This window comes from Polypterus senegalus, chromosome 2 (assembly GCF_016835505.1).
Source record: "Polypterus senegalus isolate Bchr_013 chromosome 2, ASM1683550v1, whole genome shotgun sequence".
Classification (NCBI taxonomy): domain Eukaryota; kingdom Metazoa; phylum Chordata; class Cladistia; order Polypteriformes; family Polypteridae; genus Polypterus; species Polypterus senegalus.
The window spans coordinates 275,902,414-275,924,050 of NC_053155.1; the positions used below are offsets into that span (position 1 = coordinate 275,902,414).

Sequence of the window (21,637 nt, forward strand, 5' to 3'; positions counted from 1 at the left end):
GTGGAGCAATGTCAGAAAGGTGTTACCCAGCGAAAAATTGCAAAGACTTTGCATCTATCATCATCAACTGTGCATAACATCATCCGAAGATTCAGAGAATCTGGAACAATCTCTGTGCGTAAGGGTCAAGGCCGTAAAATCATACTGGATGCCCGTGATCTCCGGGCCCTTAAACGACACTGAACCACAACCAGGAATGCTACTGTAAAGGAAATCACAGAATGGGCTCAGGAATACTTCCAGAAACCATTGTCAGTGAACACAATCCACCGTGCCATCCGCCGTTGCCAGCTGAAACTCTACAGTGCAAAGAAGAAGCCATTTCTAAGCAAGATTCACAAGCTCAGGCGTTTTCACTGGGCCAGGGATCATTTAAAATGGTGTGTGGCAAAATGGAAGACTGTTCTGTGGTCAGACGAGTCACGATTCGAAGTCACTTGATTTTAATCCTTCTGTAGCAATATAATGGTGTACGGACTGACCAAACTATTCCAACTATCATAGCTGCTTTAGCATTGTTAGAAGACAGCGTGTATCTAATAGAGATTTTGATGACTGGTTTCAGTTTCCAAGAGCTATCTTGCAGCTGTGGACTAAACTGGCATTATCTGTATAAAGGCAGATTGATTAATTTTGTTATACTAGCTCCTTTGCAAGTTCTGTCCACTCTCGGGTTTTTAGCCACAGGAGCTTTTCAGTGTAAATTTGCTGAAACAAACATCACTGAGTTGTGCAATGCCAGCTGTATAGGATAATATTTTCCGCTTCTCATTCAGTTATATAAGATTTCCTTACACTGTGGTTGAACTGGCAAACATAAAAGCACAATTTTTCCAAATGTAATCAGAGAGGTCAACTGCACACGCAATGCTACTGCAATGGCGCTGGACAAGTTACATCAGCCAGGGATGAATCACCAAAAGAATGAGCTGGCATTACATCATCTATAGCAGGAGATCCTTTAAAAATGCAGGTGCTTTTTCCAACTAGTTTGGCAAAAGATAAGCAGTCCTTTTAAAGATAGTGAGCCACTTCAAAGAGCCATTTTAAGAGCAGAGAATCGATCCGTTGTGGCGCTTGACACTGATGCTACATTATACAGGCACCTTCAGAGCATGAATTTGCTTGTGTAAATAGAAAGCATTTCCACTCTATTAATGTGCTGCTCTGTAGAGCACAGAAAATGTCACATTTGAAATCATTGGTAATTTATAACACAATTGGTAACCATAACACATTGGTAATTGATATAACACAAATGCATTTATTTTTTTTTATTCAAAATTGTGTAGAATTTCTGTGGTCACAGTACAATATTTAGCCTTTTATGTCCACTTCTAGTAGGTCTGATACTGTTTTTATTTTTCCCAACCATTGCTCTTCCCATAGTGAAGTGTTCTTTTGAGCAGACAAAAAAGCGGCATGTTTCATGTCATTCACACATGAAGTGAATGTTAATTGCAGATTGCCTGCTTTTTAAAACATGTTATAGAAGTACCAGAGCAAAGTGTAATGCAAATGGGTGCAACATATGAAGACTCATTGTCTGTGTGCCATAGTAGAACATCACGAACATTACACCATGCAGGTTCATTTTGAATCTGCAGCTTTAGAGCAGGCACACAAACACAATGAGCATGTTCCTTTAAAGATGTTATTTGTGGTATATACCTTCACCTCACTTTAGCTTATGTTATCGCTAAATATGCAATTGCAAAGAAAATGTATTGCCTAAATAAAAATTGCCATCTATTTAATACTTTATGAATGATGTTATAGTTAAAAAAAAAAATGTCCATTGATCCCAAAATTTTTTCTATGATCCATCCATTATCCAACCCACTATATCCTAACATAGGGTCACGGGTTCTGCTGGAGCCAATCCCTGCCAACTCAGGACACAAGGCAGGAACAAATCCTGGGCGGGGAGCCAGCCCACCGCAGTACACACACACCCACACTAGGGACAATTTAGGATTGCCTAAGCACCTAACCTGCACGTCTTTGGACTGTGGGAGGAAACCTGAGCACCCGGAGGAAACCCACGCAGACACGGGGAGAACATGCAGACTCCACGCAGGGAGGACCCGGGAAGCGAACCTGGGTCTCCTAACTGTGAGGCAGCAGCACTACTTTCTTTAATCCTTGTACTGTATTGGAAAAAAAGTCATCTGAGAAAACAAGTGACTAGATGGACAATAGTGTTTGCCAGGATTTCCTGTAACTTGGAATGTTATTTTTGGAGTATGGTAAAAAGTGATTTCCACTTGAATACAGAAGATATACAAAAAGCATTTGTAAATAAAAAGGTGATTTTGATTAAGGTGTTGTACTTATTACAGTTTTCATGTAATTTTAGAAAAATGGCAGAGCACCCAAAGACTTTTCAATAAACATATTGTAATTTACATGCATGTTTTTTTTCTTTTGCACCCATTGTGATCTTACTGCACTAACCAACCCATAACTCTTGTGACTATTTGGTATTTGTTACACTGTAATATACATGAAATGTATATGTCATGTTTTATTCAGAATTTGTTTCATATGTACTGCTAGTTCATTGTGTCTAAAATAAATTAAATTTAACATTTTACTTCAGTTACTGTGTATTATGCAGTTTACACAAGATTTTTTAGCAGATAGTTTTTCTTTTAGGTATATAACAATTCATGCAATTACAGAATCAGCAATCTGAAAGGCATTTGTGAATTTTCAGTTCAGCCCATTTGTTTAGCTTTAAGCTTTTAAAAATTTTCAAATGCAGCACAGTCACAACAGTAAAAAAAAAAACTCTTTAAAAATTGTATAATGTAAAGTGGTTCAACTTTTTAAATCCGTTAATTAAGTCCTTCAATGCACCTGAATGTTACTTCATGTTGCAATTAGCTAAAATGTGAATAATTAACCTACATGCAAGACACAATAACATTTATTTTTGTAAGTTCACACAATGTATGTACTTGTGTTGTAAATATGGAGAAAGTCATGGGCTGAGAAAATCAGTTTTTTATTTTGAAATTTCTTTTTTTGTATTGTTTGTAAATTTCAGTCGTTTGTTCTAGTCTCATTGATCCTTTGAGATAAGGCCTTTACAAACACTGCAGGTATTAAAACATTCATGTATGTGCATTTTTGTGTTCAGAGGATAATTATAAGGTCCATCATAGCATAAGATCATTCCTACAAAATGTGCATTAACATGGGGATGATGGGGATAGAAAGAAAAAACATGGTTCAGTATTTGCTGAGGATTTGGGGCCTTTTTTATTCCATTAGTACTTTGGTTAAATCATTGTACTCTGGCATGATTTTACTTGCATGTTGTTTTTCTCAAGTATAGTTTTATAATAATTGCAGTAATTTGTACAGGAAATAAGATGTATATTTTCATAATTAAATAATTTGCTTACTGTAGCTTTCACTTGGGGGAAGTAAGCATATGTAGAGTAATATTTTGTCATTTTACATCCATTGCTCTTTTAAATACTGCTGTGAGAAAAGTACTTGTAAGTAAGCATTTATAAGATGTGCATTACAGTAACATGCTTCAGTAAATGTGGGGATGGATACTGTAGGCCCTGCTGGGTCCAGTCTTTTAGAATGTACACTATCTCACTGGAAAATGAAAGATGAAAAGTTGTTTGTGATTTTCATTTCTATCTAACTGGAAAAAAACTAGCTTCTAGTTTATGTGATCATGTTTTACAATTTAAACAAGCTTACTGTCTTTTCTTTATCTGTGTTTTATCAAGCTTGCAGGGAGCTAGGAAAAAATCTATAGCCTTATGTTTTGAAACTAAGCATCCTTTTAAAAAAACAAAGTGGGAATTTACTTGTACATAGCCGCTATATGTGTGTCATGTAATGTTAAAATGTACAATTTTATTAATTTGTGAGTTTGCAGAAACATGAATTCACTTGACAGGTAACATTTCTCGACAAAAGTATCACAGTTGGATTGTTTGCTTTATTGATATTCATGTTAAAAAAGTGATTTATTCCTTGTTCTGTTAAATGAAAATGAATAACAGTTTTTGGGTGTAGCTGCATTATGCCTTTTCTCATTAAATAGTTATAAAGGTCAAAATTAACTGCATATTTTTGTATTATGTTTTATTTGTTCTGTATTTTGTACCATATAGCCATAGTTGTTTGCATAAAATGGGATTTAAAATGGATAATAATTTTTGATTCTAACCTTAAACAGCATATCCTCCTCTCACATTTGCTTCCAAGTTTCTAGTTCTAGTTGGATTTTACTTCTGTAGTTGCTATAGTTTCCAGAAAGACCACTTCACCCTTGGGTTCAGCACCAGCTGTTTTTCCTGATAATACTGTATTTCTACATAAATTAGGCTGAAATAAAATCTGAGGCAAAACAAATGTGTCCTTTAATCTTCAGTGAATTTCATACTGTCACTGAGGTTTAATTTTTTCTTTTGCTTTCTTGAACCAATGAATATCTAGACAATTCTATTTCTTAATCTCTGAAAAAATGTGCCCTAAAGTAATTGACTAGCTTTGTTTGGTATTTTTACTTGACTGGTTTCTGAATTTGACCGATAGTATTCTTTTTAAATGTATGAATAGAAAGTAGCTGCTGCAGACAATTGACGAATAAAATCTCATTCAATTATGTAACTAAACACACTAAAGCTAGAGAACATTTCAGTACTGCTTTGTAACTTGACAAGTGAAATGAGTGATATTATATGCAGCTGAGCAGTGTTTCGGATGTAAATAAATTCTGCATTTTGGTGCTTAGATTTTCATCAGTACTATACAATCACAAAATGTTGTCTTTTTGCTCTTAGCACTCCTGCAACACTAGAACAGAGCTATGTTGTTTGTGATCTAAGCCAGAAAGTCAACATGCTGTTCTCCTTTGTGAAAAATCACACTAACAAGAAGATAATTGTTTTTTTTGCAAGCTGCAAGGAGGTGAGTCATTCATTCATTTTTCCAAACTCCCTTATTACAATAGAAGATTGTTGCAGTCTGGAATCTGTCTCATCAGAGTAGGGAATGAGGGCAGAAACCTCCCTGGACAGAGCACGCTTATTCACATGTCCACAGTCACTAGCTCATATATGATCAGTCACCATTCCTTGCACATCTTTGGAATATGGGGGGATATGAAGGAGTATGAAGACAAAATCAGTTCAGATTCAAGGAAAACTCCACATACAGTGTGAGGGCCTGGGTTAAGTGAGAGATGATCTGTGATTCATTAACTTCAATTCATGTGGTAAAATGCTACATACAGTAGCTCTTATCTAATGACTCAACTTGGGAAATATTCATTCAGATCTGCTTTTTAAAATGGTAAAGTTTCTGATCTGTTAGTCAGTAATATGAGGGCATATTCAGTTTTGTGTTAAGTTTCTCAGTTGTATGTTTATTTTTAATGTAGCACGCCATTCTTTCTCACTGAGCCTGTGTGTGTCATGTCACGTAGACTGCCTAAAGACACTGCGTGATGTTATGGCATGCAGTTCCAAGTTTAAATAGAGAAGCTTCTGATTTCACAATCTTGGTTTTCTTATTAAATCTGAAGAAAGAAGAATGTTTTAACAGGTAAAGATATACTTGACACATGCATAGATTTCAGCAGTTAGGTTAAATGTACATGCTAATACATTCACTGACTTGTACCCTAGTTACATTGTTGCGTGCTTTTTTAATCTTGAAACCACCAGTATGGAACAGTAATGATAATGTACTTAGTCTTTGTCCTGTTTCTCCTGTTCCAAGAACTAGTGGTCTGCTTTGTCCTACATTATTCTTGGCCCAAGAGAAATTTCAATAATAATGAAAGAAGAATGCGCTTTGTGTTCTGTTGTCTAGTTCGACTGACTTTGTCACATCTTGGATTGTCCCTCTGTACTGCAATTACAGTCCTTTTAATGTCTCACATGGTAATCCTTTATTTCTGGAGGTTAGTGAGTAGTTAAATGTTAGTTCCAAAAAATGTTTTCTGCTTGAGAGATCTGTTACTAGATTTCCTTTTCGGAAAAGGAGGGTAACACAAGCCTTTTGTTAAGGACCATGTTGTGTAATAGGGAGTTGGTTAAAGAGAGTAATCATAGACAGCAAGCAATCTGGTGCTTACACTCAGATAAACAATAGTCGAGTGTCACATGTACCACTGGGATCATGGGTGCATATATGTTCAATATAGTAGATCGTAATTACTGCATAGATTTGCCCATCAAGATTTGCAAAGGTGAGTTATTGTCCCTCTTTCTGCTTGCAGGACCAAGATCAGGCACCTGATAACTGACCATGATTTACTTGTCAGAAAGTCATCCAATTCTGACTAACATTCCCTTACCAGACAGAAAGAAAAGGTGTTGGGAGTGCCCTGCATCCTTTTGCAGTTTCACAGAAAAGCAATTATATTTTGGTTGAGAGTGGGGTTGATGTTAAATTTGCAGTAGTGTGAAAGTCTTACTTTCCATACCATGTCAAAAGTGGGCAATACATCTTTATTTTATAGTCTGTAGAAAAAGACCTTCATTCTTAAATCAGTCACCCTCATCAGTTACTGACTTTATGCATTGTTATTTTATGTGTGTAATTTGTAGTTAAAAAAAAAAAAAAAATACAGTGATTGGTTAATAATTCATAATTTGTTATAGGAGATCATAAAGACAGCATGAGTCCTTATAATTTAATCAAACAGCAGAAAAGGGAATTTTGAGATTATATTGCACTTCTCCATCTATACAGAGCTGAGCTGATGTGTTGCATTTGCTTTAAAATTGTGAAGGATGTTGTTCAGTCACAGTTGGTTTCAGATATTAATAAAACATGTTTTAATAGTATTAATTTGGTAGTTGTATTTTATTAGTTCAATATAAGCTAAAAGGTAATTGTTTCTGGTTAAGACAAACTCATTTAACAGAAACCTTAACTGGAATGATTTTTTTCTAATGAGACAGGCTTAAATTCCACATTTAACACTAAGTTAATTAACCATTAAAAACCTGATTAAAATTAACAGAAAGACTAAAATAATTTGATATAGTTTTATGAACTGGAATAAATTTAATTTTAATTAATAATTAATTGTTTATGCATTTATGAATATGCATATAATAATTTTAGTGCATAATTATATTACTAATACCATCATAACTTTCTTAAATATGCTTCATCCAATGGAGGGTTGTGCGTTGCTTTAGAATTTTCCAGCAGAATCAGTTCAGACTTCCGGGTTGAAATGAAACCTGAATTGCAGCTCATGCACAAACATTCTTACTGAGCCAATTTAGGATTAAATTAATGTAACATTGGGATATAATAGTGAGACTGGAGTACAGAGTACATGAAGAATATCTGCTCAGACACTTGGAGGACCCTATAAACATATAAACTTAGGAAATCCATACATACAGCAACCAGACCTGGGATTCAACAGGATTCTGGATACTTGAAGTACAATCCGTTGTAGCATCATATTGGCCCTAAATTCCAGTTGATTCATTAAATTAAAGGAACAGTGAATTAATTGACATCTGTCAGCACACTATAATTTTACCTCTTTTCAATTTGGCTATTAGGTGCAGTATCTGTTTCGTGCATTTTGTCGTCTCCGTCCTGGAATATCAGTTCTTGCATTACATGGAAAACAGCTGCAGCTTAAAAGAATGGAAGTGTACAATGATTTTGTCCGGAAAAAAGCTGCTGTGCTGTTTGCTACTGATATAGCAGCCAGAGGCCTTGGTAAGTGTGATAAAAGTTATGTCCTATAATGTTAAAATAATTAAATAGAATTTAAGAGGGTGTTTTATTTGTGCTCCTTAATGTCACATTAGCATAGTTTTAACTTGCAGGAATGTAAAACACACGTATATGTACAAAAAGCTATTTAATGCCTAGTATTTTAATTTAATCAATAAATGTTTTGGCAATGAGCCATGTTGCTAACAGCATGCTTAAATAAAATTCCAAGTACTGAAGTCATGCTAACTTTGAAAAATAGCGATTTCAGGGTTACATTTTCATTTTTTTTTTTTTTTTTTTTGCCCAGAGCAGTTTAACATGCTAATAAGAACAAAAGAAATCTGACAAATAAGATGCAGCCATTCATTCCATCTATTTTGTTTGTTTAGCTAACAATTAAACTGTACCAGTAGCTCATCTAAACACCTCTTAAAGGCTGTGAATCAACTACATGTCTTGGTAGTTTGTTTTGTTTAAATAAATTCCTTCTGGCTTCAAGTCTTAAATGCACTTCCCCTTAATTTCCACTGGTCTCCTTGAGTATTTGGTTCACTAGTAAGCTGAAAGTGTTTTGCTGGAGCTACTTTATTTATCAGTGCCTTTGAGGATTTTCAGGACCTGGATTAGGTCTTCTCACACTCAGTTTTTCTGAAGACTAAACAGGTTTATTTCAAAGTAGGTCATGTCCTTAATTCTTGGAATGTACTTGTTTGCACTCCTCTACACAGCTTTAAGTGCAGCTATGTCTTTATTATAGCGTGGTGAGCGGAGCTGCACGTAATACTCCAGTTGTGACCTTAATAGTGCATTACATACTCCAAGCATATCAGCCATAAATTTATAATAAATAGTTTTTTTTACAGTATATCCTAACATTTTTATTGCCTTTTTAATAGATTTTGCACATTGATTAGATGATGAAAACACTGTGTCAAAGTAAATGCCTAAATCCTTTTTTGAAGTTGCTTCCTGTAGGACAGTCTCTTCCATCTTGCATTTATAATTGACTTTCCTTTGGCCATGTGTAGCACTTTTTCACTTTTGTTTTATATGGAAAGCTGATGGTGTTGCAGTTTTACCTCTTAGATAAATAATCAACCAATGAATAATACAGCAATAATGCCAATAAAGGATTAAATAATAAAAAACAATGTTCGAAGCTTGAAATGCCATCACATTTTGAATATCATTCTATTAAATTATGTCATGGAGTCCAATACATATATTTTATGTACTGCAGTAATGATACTGTACTGATGGAATGCAATTGCATTTTATCATTATTATTTTTCAATTTGACTCTAATGTAATTTCTGTTTAATGAAGCAAACAAAAATTTTAAATTCTTCAACTTTCAAAATGACTAAATAAGTCATCTAGTTCACTGGAATGATAAGCAATGTAAACATTTTCTAGTTTATTAACTAAGTTCTCAGATTTATTAGAATGTTGAGCAATGATTACATTTTCTACTTTATTACAATACATAGGAAGTCAGACTGCTGTTCACTTTTCATTTTACATTAAATTGAGGAGTTGAGAATTGAGGCAGTTTTAAGTAGAAGGTATGTCACATTTAATGACTAAAGTTGTTAAAAATCTCACAATTTAGATGCTGGAGCTGTTGCCTTTAGTGAATCACATTTCAAATAATTACAAGATTGTTTCCAAGTTGCCCTCTGTGAAAATTCACAGAGATTTAATAAATTGAATTCACTTCAAGACTGAATGCTACAATGCCTTTTACTCCCTAATCTCCAGCAACCCCCAATGAATTATTGAGCGGGTGATTACTGGCAGGCTAATCACTAATTTCGGTGGTAAGGGAACAATTCAATCTTATGAGACTGCTTTAAAGTGCTTAGTTTATGTTCTGTTACAGGAAATAGCGAGCATTAAAAATCGTTTTGTTAATTTTGTTAACATCTTTTTGAAATTTTGTTTAAAATGGATACATTTGTTTAGGAAAAAAAAAAACCTGTTTAGGAAAAAGACTTAAAACTAAAATGTATTTACTTGCTAGTAGGTACACAACATGTATATTAAATAAAGCAACTTAAGAACAAAAATTACTTACCTTTCTGTGGTATATTTAAAGTAAAACCCCTCCCGCTAAAACACTGGATCTGGTGTACTAGTAAGTTAGTTAATTAAATGTGCAGACAGAACCTTTCTTACTTTATCCCTTTGGCTAATGCATCCTGAAAGTCAAGTTAATATTACCATTCTAATTCTAGTTAATGTTACCATCTTTTCCTGGTGAAGGTTTCAGAGAATGCATGTCTTTCCTATTCTCCACATTAGTAGCTACACACTGTACATGTGAGGCTGCCTAAATTTGTGAAGGAAAATCCATCAGTTATCAAACCCATTTAGGCTCTAGCTCCAGAGGTTCTGAATTGGATTATCTGTCCATTGCAGGGTAGGCTCTTACACATAAAGTAATTACTACCAATTATGTAGCCAATTTCGATTCATCAGTTTGTTTAACTTACATATATTTTGGAAATAAGAGGAAAACCAGAATACCCAGGGGAAAAAAACTCCTGAAGATATGAACAGAACAGTAAATCTCCACACAGACAATCATGGGTCTGGATTTAAATCTTGCACTTTAGAGCTATTAAGCATGATGTGTCTTTATATTGTTTGTATAAAGCTTCATATGTGTCTGGGTGGAACCCACACACTAGGTAAGTTACTGCAGTGGCAATATCCTTGAGAAGAAACACATTTGTGGGTTTTTAAATAATCTCATTTCCATTTACAAATTTGCATGCTTTTCTGAATTGTTGAATTACATTAATGCTAGCTGGTCAACCTGTCCAAGATGTGTTTAGTGCAAAAGTATACTCTAATGCTAATTTATAACTACTATGTTTTAACATGTTTTACTTCTTGTTTTGGAATGTTGTATGCCCAACTTTGTCTTTTTACAGTAATTGTTTTGCACTGCTTTGCTTTGTACTGTACAAATCAATTTATCTAAGGCCTTTTTTTCTGTATTTAAGTGCTTGTCATATTCATAACAAACACAATGTTCAAAAGGTCACTGATATGTACAGAGTGTCCTAAAAGTCACTATATACTTTTAATAAATTCCTAAAAATTACACAAGAAACTGAGTTTATTAATATTTCTAGCATCAACAAAGGAGTTTTTACAGTTTTACTTGCTAGGCTTGCTATCACGTTCCAATGCCTTGAAGACTAGTTGTATTCCTCCACATGAGCACCTCCATTTTCGACAACTTTCAGCCACCTTCGGACGCAAGCCTCTACGACGTTTTTCAGCATCCCCGACCTCACTGCAGGCCGTGCGAATTCTTATCTCAAGCTGTGACAGATTATGGGGCTTAATGGCATACACCTTGGTTTTGATATAGCCCCAGAAAAAAAGTCACAAGGTGTAAGGTAGAAAAAAGGAAGGGTATAGTGACTTTTGGGACACCCTGTATATCAGTGGAATTTAGTAATCACTGATATAAGACCATATGTTATCTACACTTGGGTGAAGAGATGTTTTGGAATGTCAGATAATCACCACTTCGGAGATGAGTTGACTCAAACTGTCAGAACATTTGTTGGACACAACTGAAAGACACAAGAAGGAAATAGGGGTGTATCAGTAATAGCTAGTTTTACTCCTCCTTGCTCATAGTCAAACCTCAGTTTCAGTAGGAACAATGTGCGCTACATCTTGGCAAAACAGTAGGCCAACTTTGTGTCCTTGCATAGATTCCATAGGGTAAGAATATAAATAAAATGTTTAAATGTTTAGCTGATTTTAAGATGAAAACTATGTGAAATAAGGAAAACCATAGTGTGCATTAGAGCGAAAACCAGATTCCAGTATAGCTTCCTTGGCAAACTGCATACCAATACTATTATTCAATATTTCTCAGCTGAATTAATTGTAATAAATAACTAGTAATAAATAGTGGCAATTGTGATCAATAAATCAGTACAGCAGTGCTTGTTAGTCTGTCTTTAAATGTCCAAAAAGAGAAAAAAGTCACAAAACATATTCCTGTCTAGTAAAATCATAGTTCTTCCATTTTATTTTTCCTTTTGCCAGAAATGCAGTGCAGTGGGAGGTTTTATCCTTGAAACTAAAATTGTGAATGGTATATCATTTTTCCATTCAGTTTCTGCCAAAAGCTGTTGTAAAATATTTGGACTGTTTTTTCATTTTCTGATAATACTGGTGAAAATCTGTCTATAATTAACATTTTGTATAATATAAATGTAACAAGATTCTGCTGTCTAATTCACATGCTGTTTCCTTTAAAATATGACTTTGAGCTAAACGACAGTATTTCCTTTTTTGTTTTTGCACAGATTTCCCTGCAGTAAACTGGGTTCTTCAGTTTGATTGTCCAGAGGATGCTAGTACTTACATTCACAGAGTGGGGCGAACAGCCAGGTATTGTACAGAAAACTAATTAAAAACTGCATTAGTATGAGAGTGCTCAAGCCTTGGTTTAAAACTCCCTTGAATACTGCATACTTATAATGGGAAACCTCAGAAAATTGTTTTAGGATTCCTACAGCAAGATTCACACTATGAGTGTGAGTAGAATATAAAAGGAAGTATTATTACATTGTGCTTCCGGTATAGTTTTTGAAAGCAAAAAAATAAGTAAAAAACAACTTGCACTCCAACATTTTTTCAGTGAGCATTCACAAAAGTGATATTTTCATGTGTATATCTCCTGACTAACCATTTGTTGGTTATAAAAATATTTGTACTTATTTAATCTCTGGGTTGTGTTTTTTTTTTTTGTTTCTCGTGATAATCAGTAATTGTGCACCAACTGTCAAATGCTGATACTTTCTCAACTTTTTATTGTTTTATTTATTGAGTTGGTAATGTTAATGATTGTTGTTTCCTTTAAAAGCAACAAAACAAATTCATAAACGGTAAAATCAGTTGACTTGAAATTGATTTATTTTTGTATAGCGGTTTTCAACAAGTTCAGGCTCACAGTGCTGTAACAAGTTCACTGGTGAATGGAGTTGTAAACTTGACCAATTAACAATTACATAATTCATACACAAAAAGACTCAGATTTGTTGAAAGACGGAGTAAGGCAGAGGAGATCCAAACGGATTGATGTAAAAAAAGCTTAATAATATTTTCTTTTGACGTTATTGTTGAACTGTTGCCAGTTGACAACATGGGATAGGAAAACAAACTTCATTCGGCAGCATCCATATAAAAAAAAAATCTGTTCCATGCTCAGTTGCAACAGACCATGACAAAAGATAAAGTCAGACACATTCACAGTCCTGGAGACATACTGTAGGTCAGCTGGTCATCCACCCTTTCTTGGGCATTCTATGGAAAGTCTGTGCTGGGCCATCTCATAATGTGACAGAGTCCTTCCATCGATTGATTCTAAGGATCTCAGTATCGCAGATCTCTTTTAACCAGCAAAACAGAAGCTTGGAAGTAGAACAATAGCACTGAGTGCTACAGAATGATATTGATAAGAAGAACAGAGAAGAGGCTTAGTGATAGTGTATAATTATTGTACTTCTCATGTTCTTGTACAAATGACTAACAGGTGGAGATGCAATATGCAGAGCAACACTAATAAGTGCGGATTAATATCATGTTAGATTAAATAGTGTTTTCAGCCTGGATTTTAAAGATGAGAACTTAGGGGAACCTCTTATATAAACAGGCAAATTATTCCACAGTTTTGGGTCCCTGTGGCTAGAAGCTCAGCCTCTCACTATTATTTGGTTCATCCATAGAATCTTTAGTACACCAGCATCTTGACAGCTTAATGTATGTTCTGTAATGTAAATAGTACTTTTAAATAATTATAAGTTCAAATGGGTAAGTGGAACTTTGGCCATTTAAAGCTTCATATTAAAAGTTGAGGATTTTGAAATTTGCTCTAAGTTTAATTGGGAGCCAGTGTAAAGAACTAAGACCTGAAAATTTGCTGCTGTTGTTGTTGTAGTTCTTGTGATGATTCTTGAATTAACCAAACAAATACATGTATAACTGTTTGAACAACATGTGAGTAACACATTGTGGTTATTAATCATTTTAGAAATAAATGCATGCAATCATTTCTCAGTATTTTACATATTTAGAAACCGTCTTAAATTTCCAAAAATTTTAAGCTCGAAAAACAGGTTCTGATAGTTTTGTAACGTGTGTTTTAAAAGATATACTAGTTTCAAGAATGAGGCCTAAATTGATTGCTTATTCCATAAATCTTATATTTAAGGCAGCTGAGTTAAAATGTGACAGAATATTGTTATGGTCTGTATTACTCTCTCATTAAATAACAATTCTGCAATTCCTGTATTCCAAGACAAGTAGTTATAGTGCTTCTTTTAACTCACTGAAACAATTAAGGACACTGTTGGACAAATGTCGTTTGGTCTGAGAGAAAGCTATAGCTGGATATTCTCTGCATATGAGTAAAAATGATTGTTTTCTAATGGTAGTTCCCAATGGAAGCATATAAAGTGAAAACAGTAAAGGTCTGACTACCGAGCCCTACAGGACAAAATATATAATAACATGGTACTGTCGGCACGTTTCTAAATCACACAAGCATAGTGTCTGACAGCTCAACATAGTTTTCCAGCCTGTGTAACAGAATAGAGGGTCAGTGGTGTCAAAGGATGTGTTTAACTTTAACAACATAATCACTGCAGAATTTCCTTCAACAAAAGATATTAGAAGATATTATGTCATTTATAACAGAGGTTAGTGTAGTTTCTGTACTGGGACTTATGCGGAGGCCACAATAAAATTTCAGTCTGAATTGTGATGTTTAAGTTGAGACTGAGTTTACCTGGTGATTACTTTATCAAGTATTTTAAAAGGGAAAGGAAAGGGTAAATTTGAAATATATCTTGTCAGGGATGCCAGGGGCAACGACCTGACCGGGACGGCGTGAGGGACCGGATGTGGGGCTAAGCCCACCCTGGATCATGTGGGGGCCACCTTCCTGGTTGCTCTTGGGGCCACGGGTACAGGGCATGGAAGCTCCACCCTGTAGGGGCCTGTGGTCACCGCCAGGAGGCGCCCCAATGCCTTGGGGACCTGTTACCCCAGCACTTCCGCCACACCAGGAAGTGCGGGGGGTAAGAATTAGGACAGCGCCCGGAGAGCTGCCGGGAGGACAGCCGGCACTTCCGCCACGCTGGGGCGTGGCCAGAGGAGGAGTGCCGGGAACACCTGGGGCTCATTCGGGGACTGTTTAAAAGGGGGCGTCTCCATTCATTCAGGGCTAGAGTCGGGTGAAAGGAGGACAAGGCAGAACAGAGTGGAGGCGGCCCGAGAAGAAGGCATTGTGGCTAGGACTGAGTGTCATTTTGGGGTTTGTGCACTTTATGGAACTTGGATTGGGTCTAAGTGACCATTATTATATTTGTAAATATAGTAAATAAACGTGTGGTGGTATTTTAACAACATGTCTGCCTGTCTGTGTCCGGGCCGCGTCCACAATCTATAATTATTAAAAGCTGGACTCATGCATGTTATTTTTTTTTTCTTTCAGAAATTGACTGATAAGTAACTCTTCAGTCAGTGTTATGAGTTCACTTGTATATTCTTCTTTTCTATGCTTTGTAGTACTTGCAGTAAATTAATCTTTAAGCTTTCTTGTTTCTTATTCGTCATATCCATTTCATCATAGACATCAGTTTAATAGCCATTTTCCAGGTTTACCCAGGTTAATCAGATGCAGTTCTTTTCTTTCCTTTCCAAAGGCCCTTGGCATCCTTGGGTAGGATACCCATTTTTTTTTTTTTGGTCACCCTACCAACAACATCATCTGTGGCCTGAGCCCAGGCCTTATCTGACAGATTTTATTGATGAAGGCTCAAAATATCATTTTTGAAGGGTCTCACATCCAGTTTTTGTAGACTTCATTCATTTTTACAGTGCAGTGCAGGAAGACCCTGGACTAACCATTTATAAAAAAAAGATGTGACTGCAGGCTACACTTTAACATACTTTACTAAACTAACAGAAACTTTTCAGTTTATCCTCTTTGGCACTGGATGTTAAATGTGGTCTTATTACAAGCAGCACCTTCTTGTTGTATACTGTAGATGTTCTGTTCACTCACCTTGGTTTACTGCCTAGAGCAGTTCCATTCAGTCCATTATTAGACTTGTTCATTTTTAAATTATGTTCAAATTTATGATTGTTTTTTCCAGGTTGACTGAATAGCTATGTAATTTTGTGTTTTACGATCTGCATATATAGTAAGTAGTCATTTTATGTTATTCATGTAATATTGTAGGTTCTAGGTAATATACTTAATTTCTCTGCAGATGGGCTCATTTGGGGTCTTTCGTCATGTTTACTATTAATTAGTTTGAGGGGAATGATTATGGTAGCACTATAAGTCATCAGGTTATGCATTAAATACTCTTCCTCTGTTTAGTTACACTTTGGTATTTGTTAAATTACAACATTTGCTGTACTTTTATAGGGGTTTGTTTATTGTACCAGCTCAATTGTGTTGCTTGTTTTTGTTCTTTATTAGTTTTTCCGTATTTCATTAACTGCTCGTAGAATGCTATTTTTTGTGGTTTAGGGGCTAATTGGGATAGGGTATGTGAGTTAAGTAGATATAGAGGGTAGATGCGAGGAAGTGTTTGTGGGTGCATGCCTGAGCTTAGTCTGTGTGCACTTGTTGCTGTGCCACTGTAAACAAGTCTTTTCTTTTTTCCTATTGTTTCTCAATGTCTTCTGTCAACTTGTCTTTCCACAATGACTATGACATGACTGTGACCAAGCTTAATATAAGAATAACGATGCATGTTAGACCTCTTCAATTGTCATCATACTGACATAGCTTTTACAGTGGTATACAGTTTTACATTTGTACATGATCTGCCCAACAGTGCATCTGTGGAATCATCCTCTTTAGAAATAGTTTCATAAACTTTTCCAGCCTGGTGAGCATCACATTTTTTTTAGGTCCTCATAAATCTTCTTTGATCAAAGTGTGGCATACTTCCATAAAACTGTGAGGTGAAGATCAGACTTTGACAGTTAATTCCCAGGTTTATGTTCTTTAAATAGGGCAGAACCTACCATACTGATACCCGAGTGTCAGTCAGTCATTCTCCAAACTGCTATATCCTAACACAAGGTCACGAGGGTCTGCTGAAGCCAATCCCAGCCAACACAGGGCACAAGGCAGAAACAAATCCCTGGGCAGTGTCAGCCCATTAATTGAAACTCCCGACTCTAATTTCTCTTTCAAATGAACTGATAATTCTAGAGGTTCACATACTTTTTAATACACAAATATGTAACATGAGATAATTTTCCTCAATCCATAAATTAACAAGTATTATCTTTTTCACTTTTTGCTTTATCAGGTTATTTTTATGTAGTTTTAGAACTTATGTAAAAAAAAATGATCACAGGTTAGGTGGTATTTATGCAGAAATAGAGAAAATTCTGAAAGGCTCACAAACTTTCTAATACCACTGAATTCAGGAGTTGCATTTGCTGTACAAAGATGTCTAACACTATATAAACAATCATCCAGTTGTGGCTTTTTCTCTACTTGGCATAAAAGTATAACATACTTATTTTCCATTGACATAGCATTCAGAATAAGAATATATAATTAGGTGGTGACAGTCTTAGCAAGTGAAGCTATAGTGGGAAGTTGTTGAATTATTGCTTGCCTCTGCTCATGACTAGACCCCATATTGCCCATTCTTCTTTTGATGGTGTCCTGGATGTCATGATTTAGACTGGAAATTGATTTGTTGCCTTTAAGAGAAGCCATATTGTGTACTGTTCTCAGGGTCACGAGCCTCGTTTCTATGGGCGGAGTCTCCAGGGTTGTGATCTTCACTCAGTTAGCAACCAGCATAAAAAATCCTTGGCCATGAACTTTATCTGATCTGTTGATAAGTCCTTGCTTCATTTTGATCTCTTTTGTGCTTATTTTTCTAGTTTTGCCTGGTTTTTGACTCATTGCCTGTTTTTTTTTTTTAACCTCGATTTTGCTTCTTGTCTGGGTTTCAGTTGCTATGGTTTATTTTCTTTCGTTTTGCTTTTTGCCCACTTTTCCCAGTTTACTCAGAAATTCTTTATCCTGTTTTCCTGCCAAGTCAGGACACTGAATAATGGACTATCTGTCGTGCAGATCGCAGTTTTTGAGGCTCAAGGATTGTGTTTCTGATGTGGATGAGCGCAAAACTGGAGCACCACAAGAAACAGGCATGTCTCCTTTTATCTTCAATCTGTACACGTCAGACTTTAAATATAACACCAGGTCATTTCATTTGCAGGAATTCTCAGGTGACTCTCCAATTCTGGGGTGTTTTGATTAGGGGGATTAATAGACAAGATGAGAAGGAGTATAGGAGTCAGGTGGAGAACTTTGTTTCTTGGTGTAAAGAGAATTGTCTGCACCTTAACAAAACCAAGGAACTGGTTTTTGATTTTTGCTGCACCAAGCAGCCTGTATGTCTGGTCACCATTCAGGGAGTGGATGTACAAATACTTGGGGGACCACATCAATGACAGGTTGGACTGGTCTTGGAACACAAACGATCTGTATAAGAAATGGCAGATCAGGCTCTTTTTCATTAGGAAACTGTGTTTCTTTAATGTGAGGAGTGACATCCTTCCAATCCACAACTCTGTGATGACCACTGTGATTTTCTATGCTGAGGTGTGCTGGGCTGGTAACATCACTTCAAGAGAGGCCAGCCAAATCATTAAGCTAATGAAAAGGGCTGGCTAAGTTACAGGTTGCACTCTGGACCTCTGGAGGTCGTAGCAAAGGAGGGAGTTAAAGCAAAACTAAGTGCCATTATGAACAATGCTGCACATCCTCTCTCTTGACACACTAATACGGAATATTTTCAGCCAACAAATTATTCAGCAGAAATGTGTCAAGAAAACGCTACTGAGGCTGCTTTATACCAACAACTTTGTACAATGCCTCACTGTGATGGCCAAGTCAGAAGTTTTCTTTCTTTTTAATTTTCTTGATTTTTTTTTTGTCATTCTGGTGTGTTTTCAGACCATTGTGTGTGTGTGTGTGTGTGTGTGTGTGTGTGTGTGTGTATATATATATATATATATATATATATATATATTTGTGTATTTATATTTATATATTTATTTAAAGAGCTTCTGTAGAAAGCCAAATTTCCCCATGGGGATAAAGTTCTATCCATCTGTCTATCTATCCATCCATCCAGTTTTTTGCATACATTGTCTGACAGTGAGCTTTTGCTTCAGTATCGAAGCCATTGCTTCAATAAATCTGCTGTTAGACAGAGTTCCTCTCCTATTGGCAGGCGTACTCCTCATTCCACATTCTCTTTATGTAAATTCACTGCAGACCTTAATTTGATTTATTCTTTCTGGTTGCAGCACCCTTCAGCCAAATAATTCTATTTTTTCTTGTGAACATTCTCAGTCTCTTACTGAATACATTTTCATTTTGTTAGTTGTAGACTTATCATTAGCTTTAACTTTTTTATGTGATCACAAATTTTGCATATTGCAGTTACATCAAACAATTCTTTCTTTTCACTTTACATTTAGTTCCTCTTGTTTAAATGATAAACTTTTTGAGAACAGCTTGCTGTCAGCCTGAATGAATTTTTGGCACTTAGCTCTCTGGACAATGCAAGCACTTTGTTAGGAGCCAATTGAATACTTCTTTTGCCATGGTTCATTTTGTCATATCTCATCTTGTATACTCCAAACCTGAAGTATATAGGGGAGCTCAAATCCCAGCTCTCATTCCCCTATGTGGTTACTAAAGATCAGGAGCTCATAATTGCCAACACTAGAACTTATCTTAAAGGACAGTTTGTAATTAACTCCACTAGGAGTTCAAGCTAAACAGATTATGTAACATTTAAAATCTGGAAGAACAACAATTTTGCCTGTTAATTTCAAATCTCTCAGTCTGTAGTAACTCTTTAGATTGCTGCACCAACTATTTTGCTGATCCCTTCAGTAACCCTCTGCCTGATATTATTTTGATATAAAGCATATTGATTTTGTATTATTCTTTACAAGCCCTACAGCTGTCTCTTACCTTGACATGGAGAAAGCTTTTGGTTACATGAATTTTGTAAGTCATGGGTAGCATGGGCTTTGGTATGGCTGTTTGACTTGATTAACATTTTGTCATGTTTCTCCTTTGTAGTTGTCCTCACCATTTCTGCCTTCTCGTATCCCTGTTCTGTTAGTAAAGTAACCAGGCTGGGCTGCCCTTATTCTTCCCATACTTTTAATTTATCCCTTAGACTGCCTACATTTGGCATCTTAAAATCAGAACAGATAACACCTATTACAGCTTGTAGTTCCCTTCATTTAATATCTTTATATGCAGACAGTGTCCTTCTTTAAGGTGATTCCCCTATCTAATACTCAACACATTTTAAAACCATTTGGGAATTTTTAAATCTTGTCTGAGCCATATCATCTCTTTTGACCTCTTAATGAGTTTTTGTACAAAGTCTGTTTCCATTCATCATTTGTGGACAATTGGTGATCTTCCTTCTACAGTTGAGCTTATTTGTTCCTAATTTTAATTTTTTTTTGCCAAGGGAACCCCAAAACGTTGTGCCATCGGGTTTTTTCCTCCACAAGTATAAACTCAATACGTAAAAGTGGAGCACGATCTACTGCTAACAATAGTTAGACAATATTATTTTGGATAATATTAGACCTATTAATAAAAGTAAATGCTTGACTATACCAGTGTACTGACACATACGTGATCATATGCTGTGTAATATCTCCCAGTCTGGGGTTCTGAACCTTTTTAATTGGCATACTACCACCAGCAATTGAAATATTTTGAAGTACTACCACTTTTTTTGGTCTTAAGTTGTCAAAGGATAAGTTCAGTGTTTAAGTAGAAGTTATTTATTCACAAACAAGGTATAAACACATTTACCACACAATACTGTGTTCTAAAGTTAAGAGTTTTTTTATGAATTAAAAAAAAAAAAAACCAAACTTGCTCTCACTAGTGCTTTACAATGGAGGCTAATGGAGCATGAGGCATCACCAGAAAATAAAAGCATAAAACCTTAGTTGTTGAGTATTGATCCGCATCTTGCGATTACACACACATTGTAAAATGGTTTATATACTGTATGTGTCATTTTTGAACAAAAAAACACCAATATTATGAGATAATAATAATCAGCCATTTTCAAAGAAGACTTGGTGTTCACACCATCTTAGTGTTTGATTTCATCTGCAATATTCTTTCACCTCCGTGGGGCATGATTTCCTTTTGAATGACCAAATCACAGTAAACTTTTCATGCCTCTTAGTTTTGTTTTGATATCATAACATATTTAACTCACACACGCAACCAGAAAACATATCCTTAACATGGGAGAAATCATTTTGATTTGAAATATACTGCAATCTTACTAGGTGTGTGTTGCTTTTAGAAGTAACTTTAGTTCTTGTTTGTTGGTGTGGTAAGTAGGTGCAGACATTTGATGACCAGCATCAGTGCAAATTAACAGGAAGATGGTTGAAACGCAGCATTCTCACTTGTTCTTTACCAACATTTTACTGAATGTCAATGTTGATGTAAGTTAACATGCCTGTGTTTGAACTCGTTTCATAAGTGATATCCATTCTGTTCTGTGTATTTTTCAAACACTCCGTTTATGATTAAAACATTTTATCTTTTACAGTAGTTATTTTTTTGTGGATATAGAATACAAGTCTAAAGAGGTTATGTGCTCAAGCTTTTTAACACGATGGTGAGGCCTCATCTGGAATCCTGTGTGCAGCTTTGGTCTCCACAGTATAAAAAAGGCCATAGGAGCGCAACAAAAAGTCCAGTGAAAAGAGACTAGGCTGATTCCAGGGCTACAGGGGATGAATTATGAGATTAAAAGAG

At 35.7% G+C, this 21,637-nt stretch overlaps 1 protein-coding gene across 2 annotated transcripts in view; it reads left to right on the top strand.

Annotated features, from left to right (window-relative positions):
* ddx10 (DEAD (Asp-Glu-Ala-Asp) box polypeptide 10) overlaps positions 1-21,637 on the top strand; it is a 443,025-nt gene that overhangs the window by 31,868 nt on the left and 389,520 nt on the right. For both annotated transcript variants that reach the window (XM_039745618.1, XM_039745620.1), the window contains exons 7-9: positions 4,818-4,944; positions 7,569-7,731; positions 12,072-12,156. In XM_039745618.1, coding sequence (XP_039601552.1) covers positions 4,818-4,944; positions 7,569-7,731; positions 12,072-12,156 — 375 coding nt within the window. The remainder of the gene's footprint in view (positions 1-4,817; positions 4,945-7,568; positions 7,732-12,071; positions 12,157-21,637) is intronic.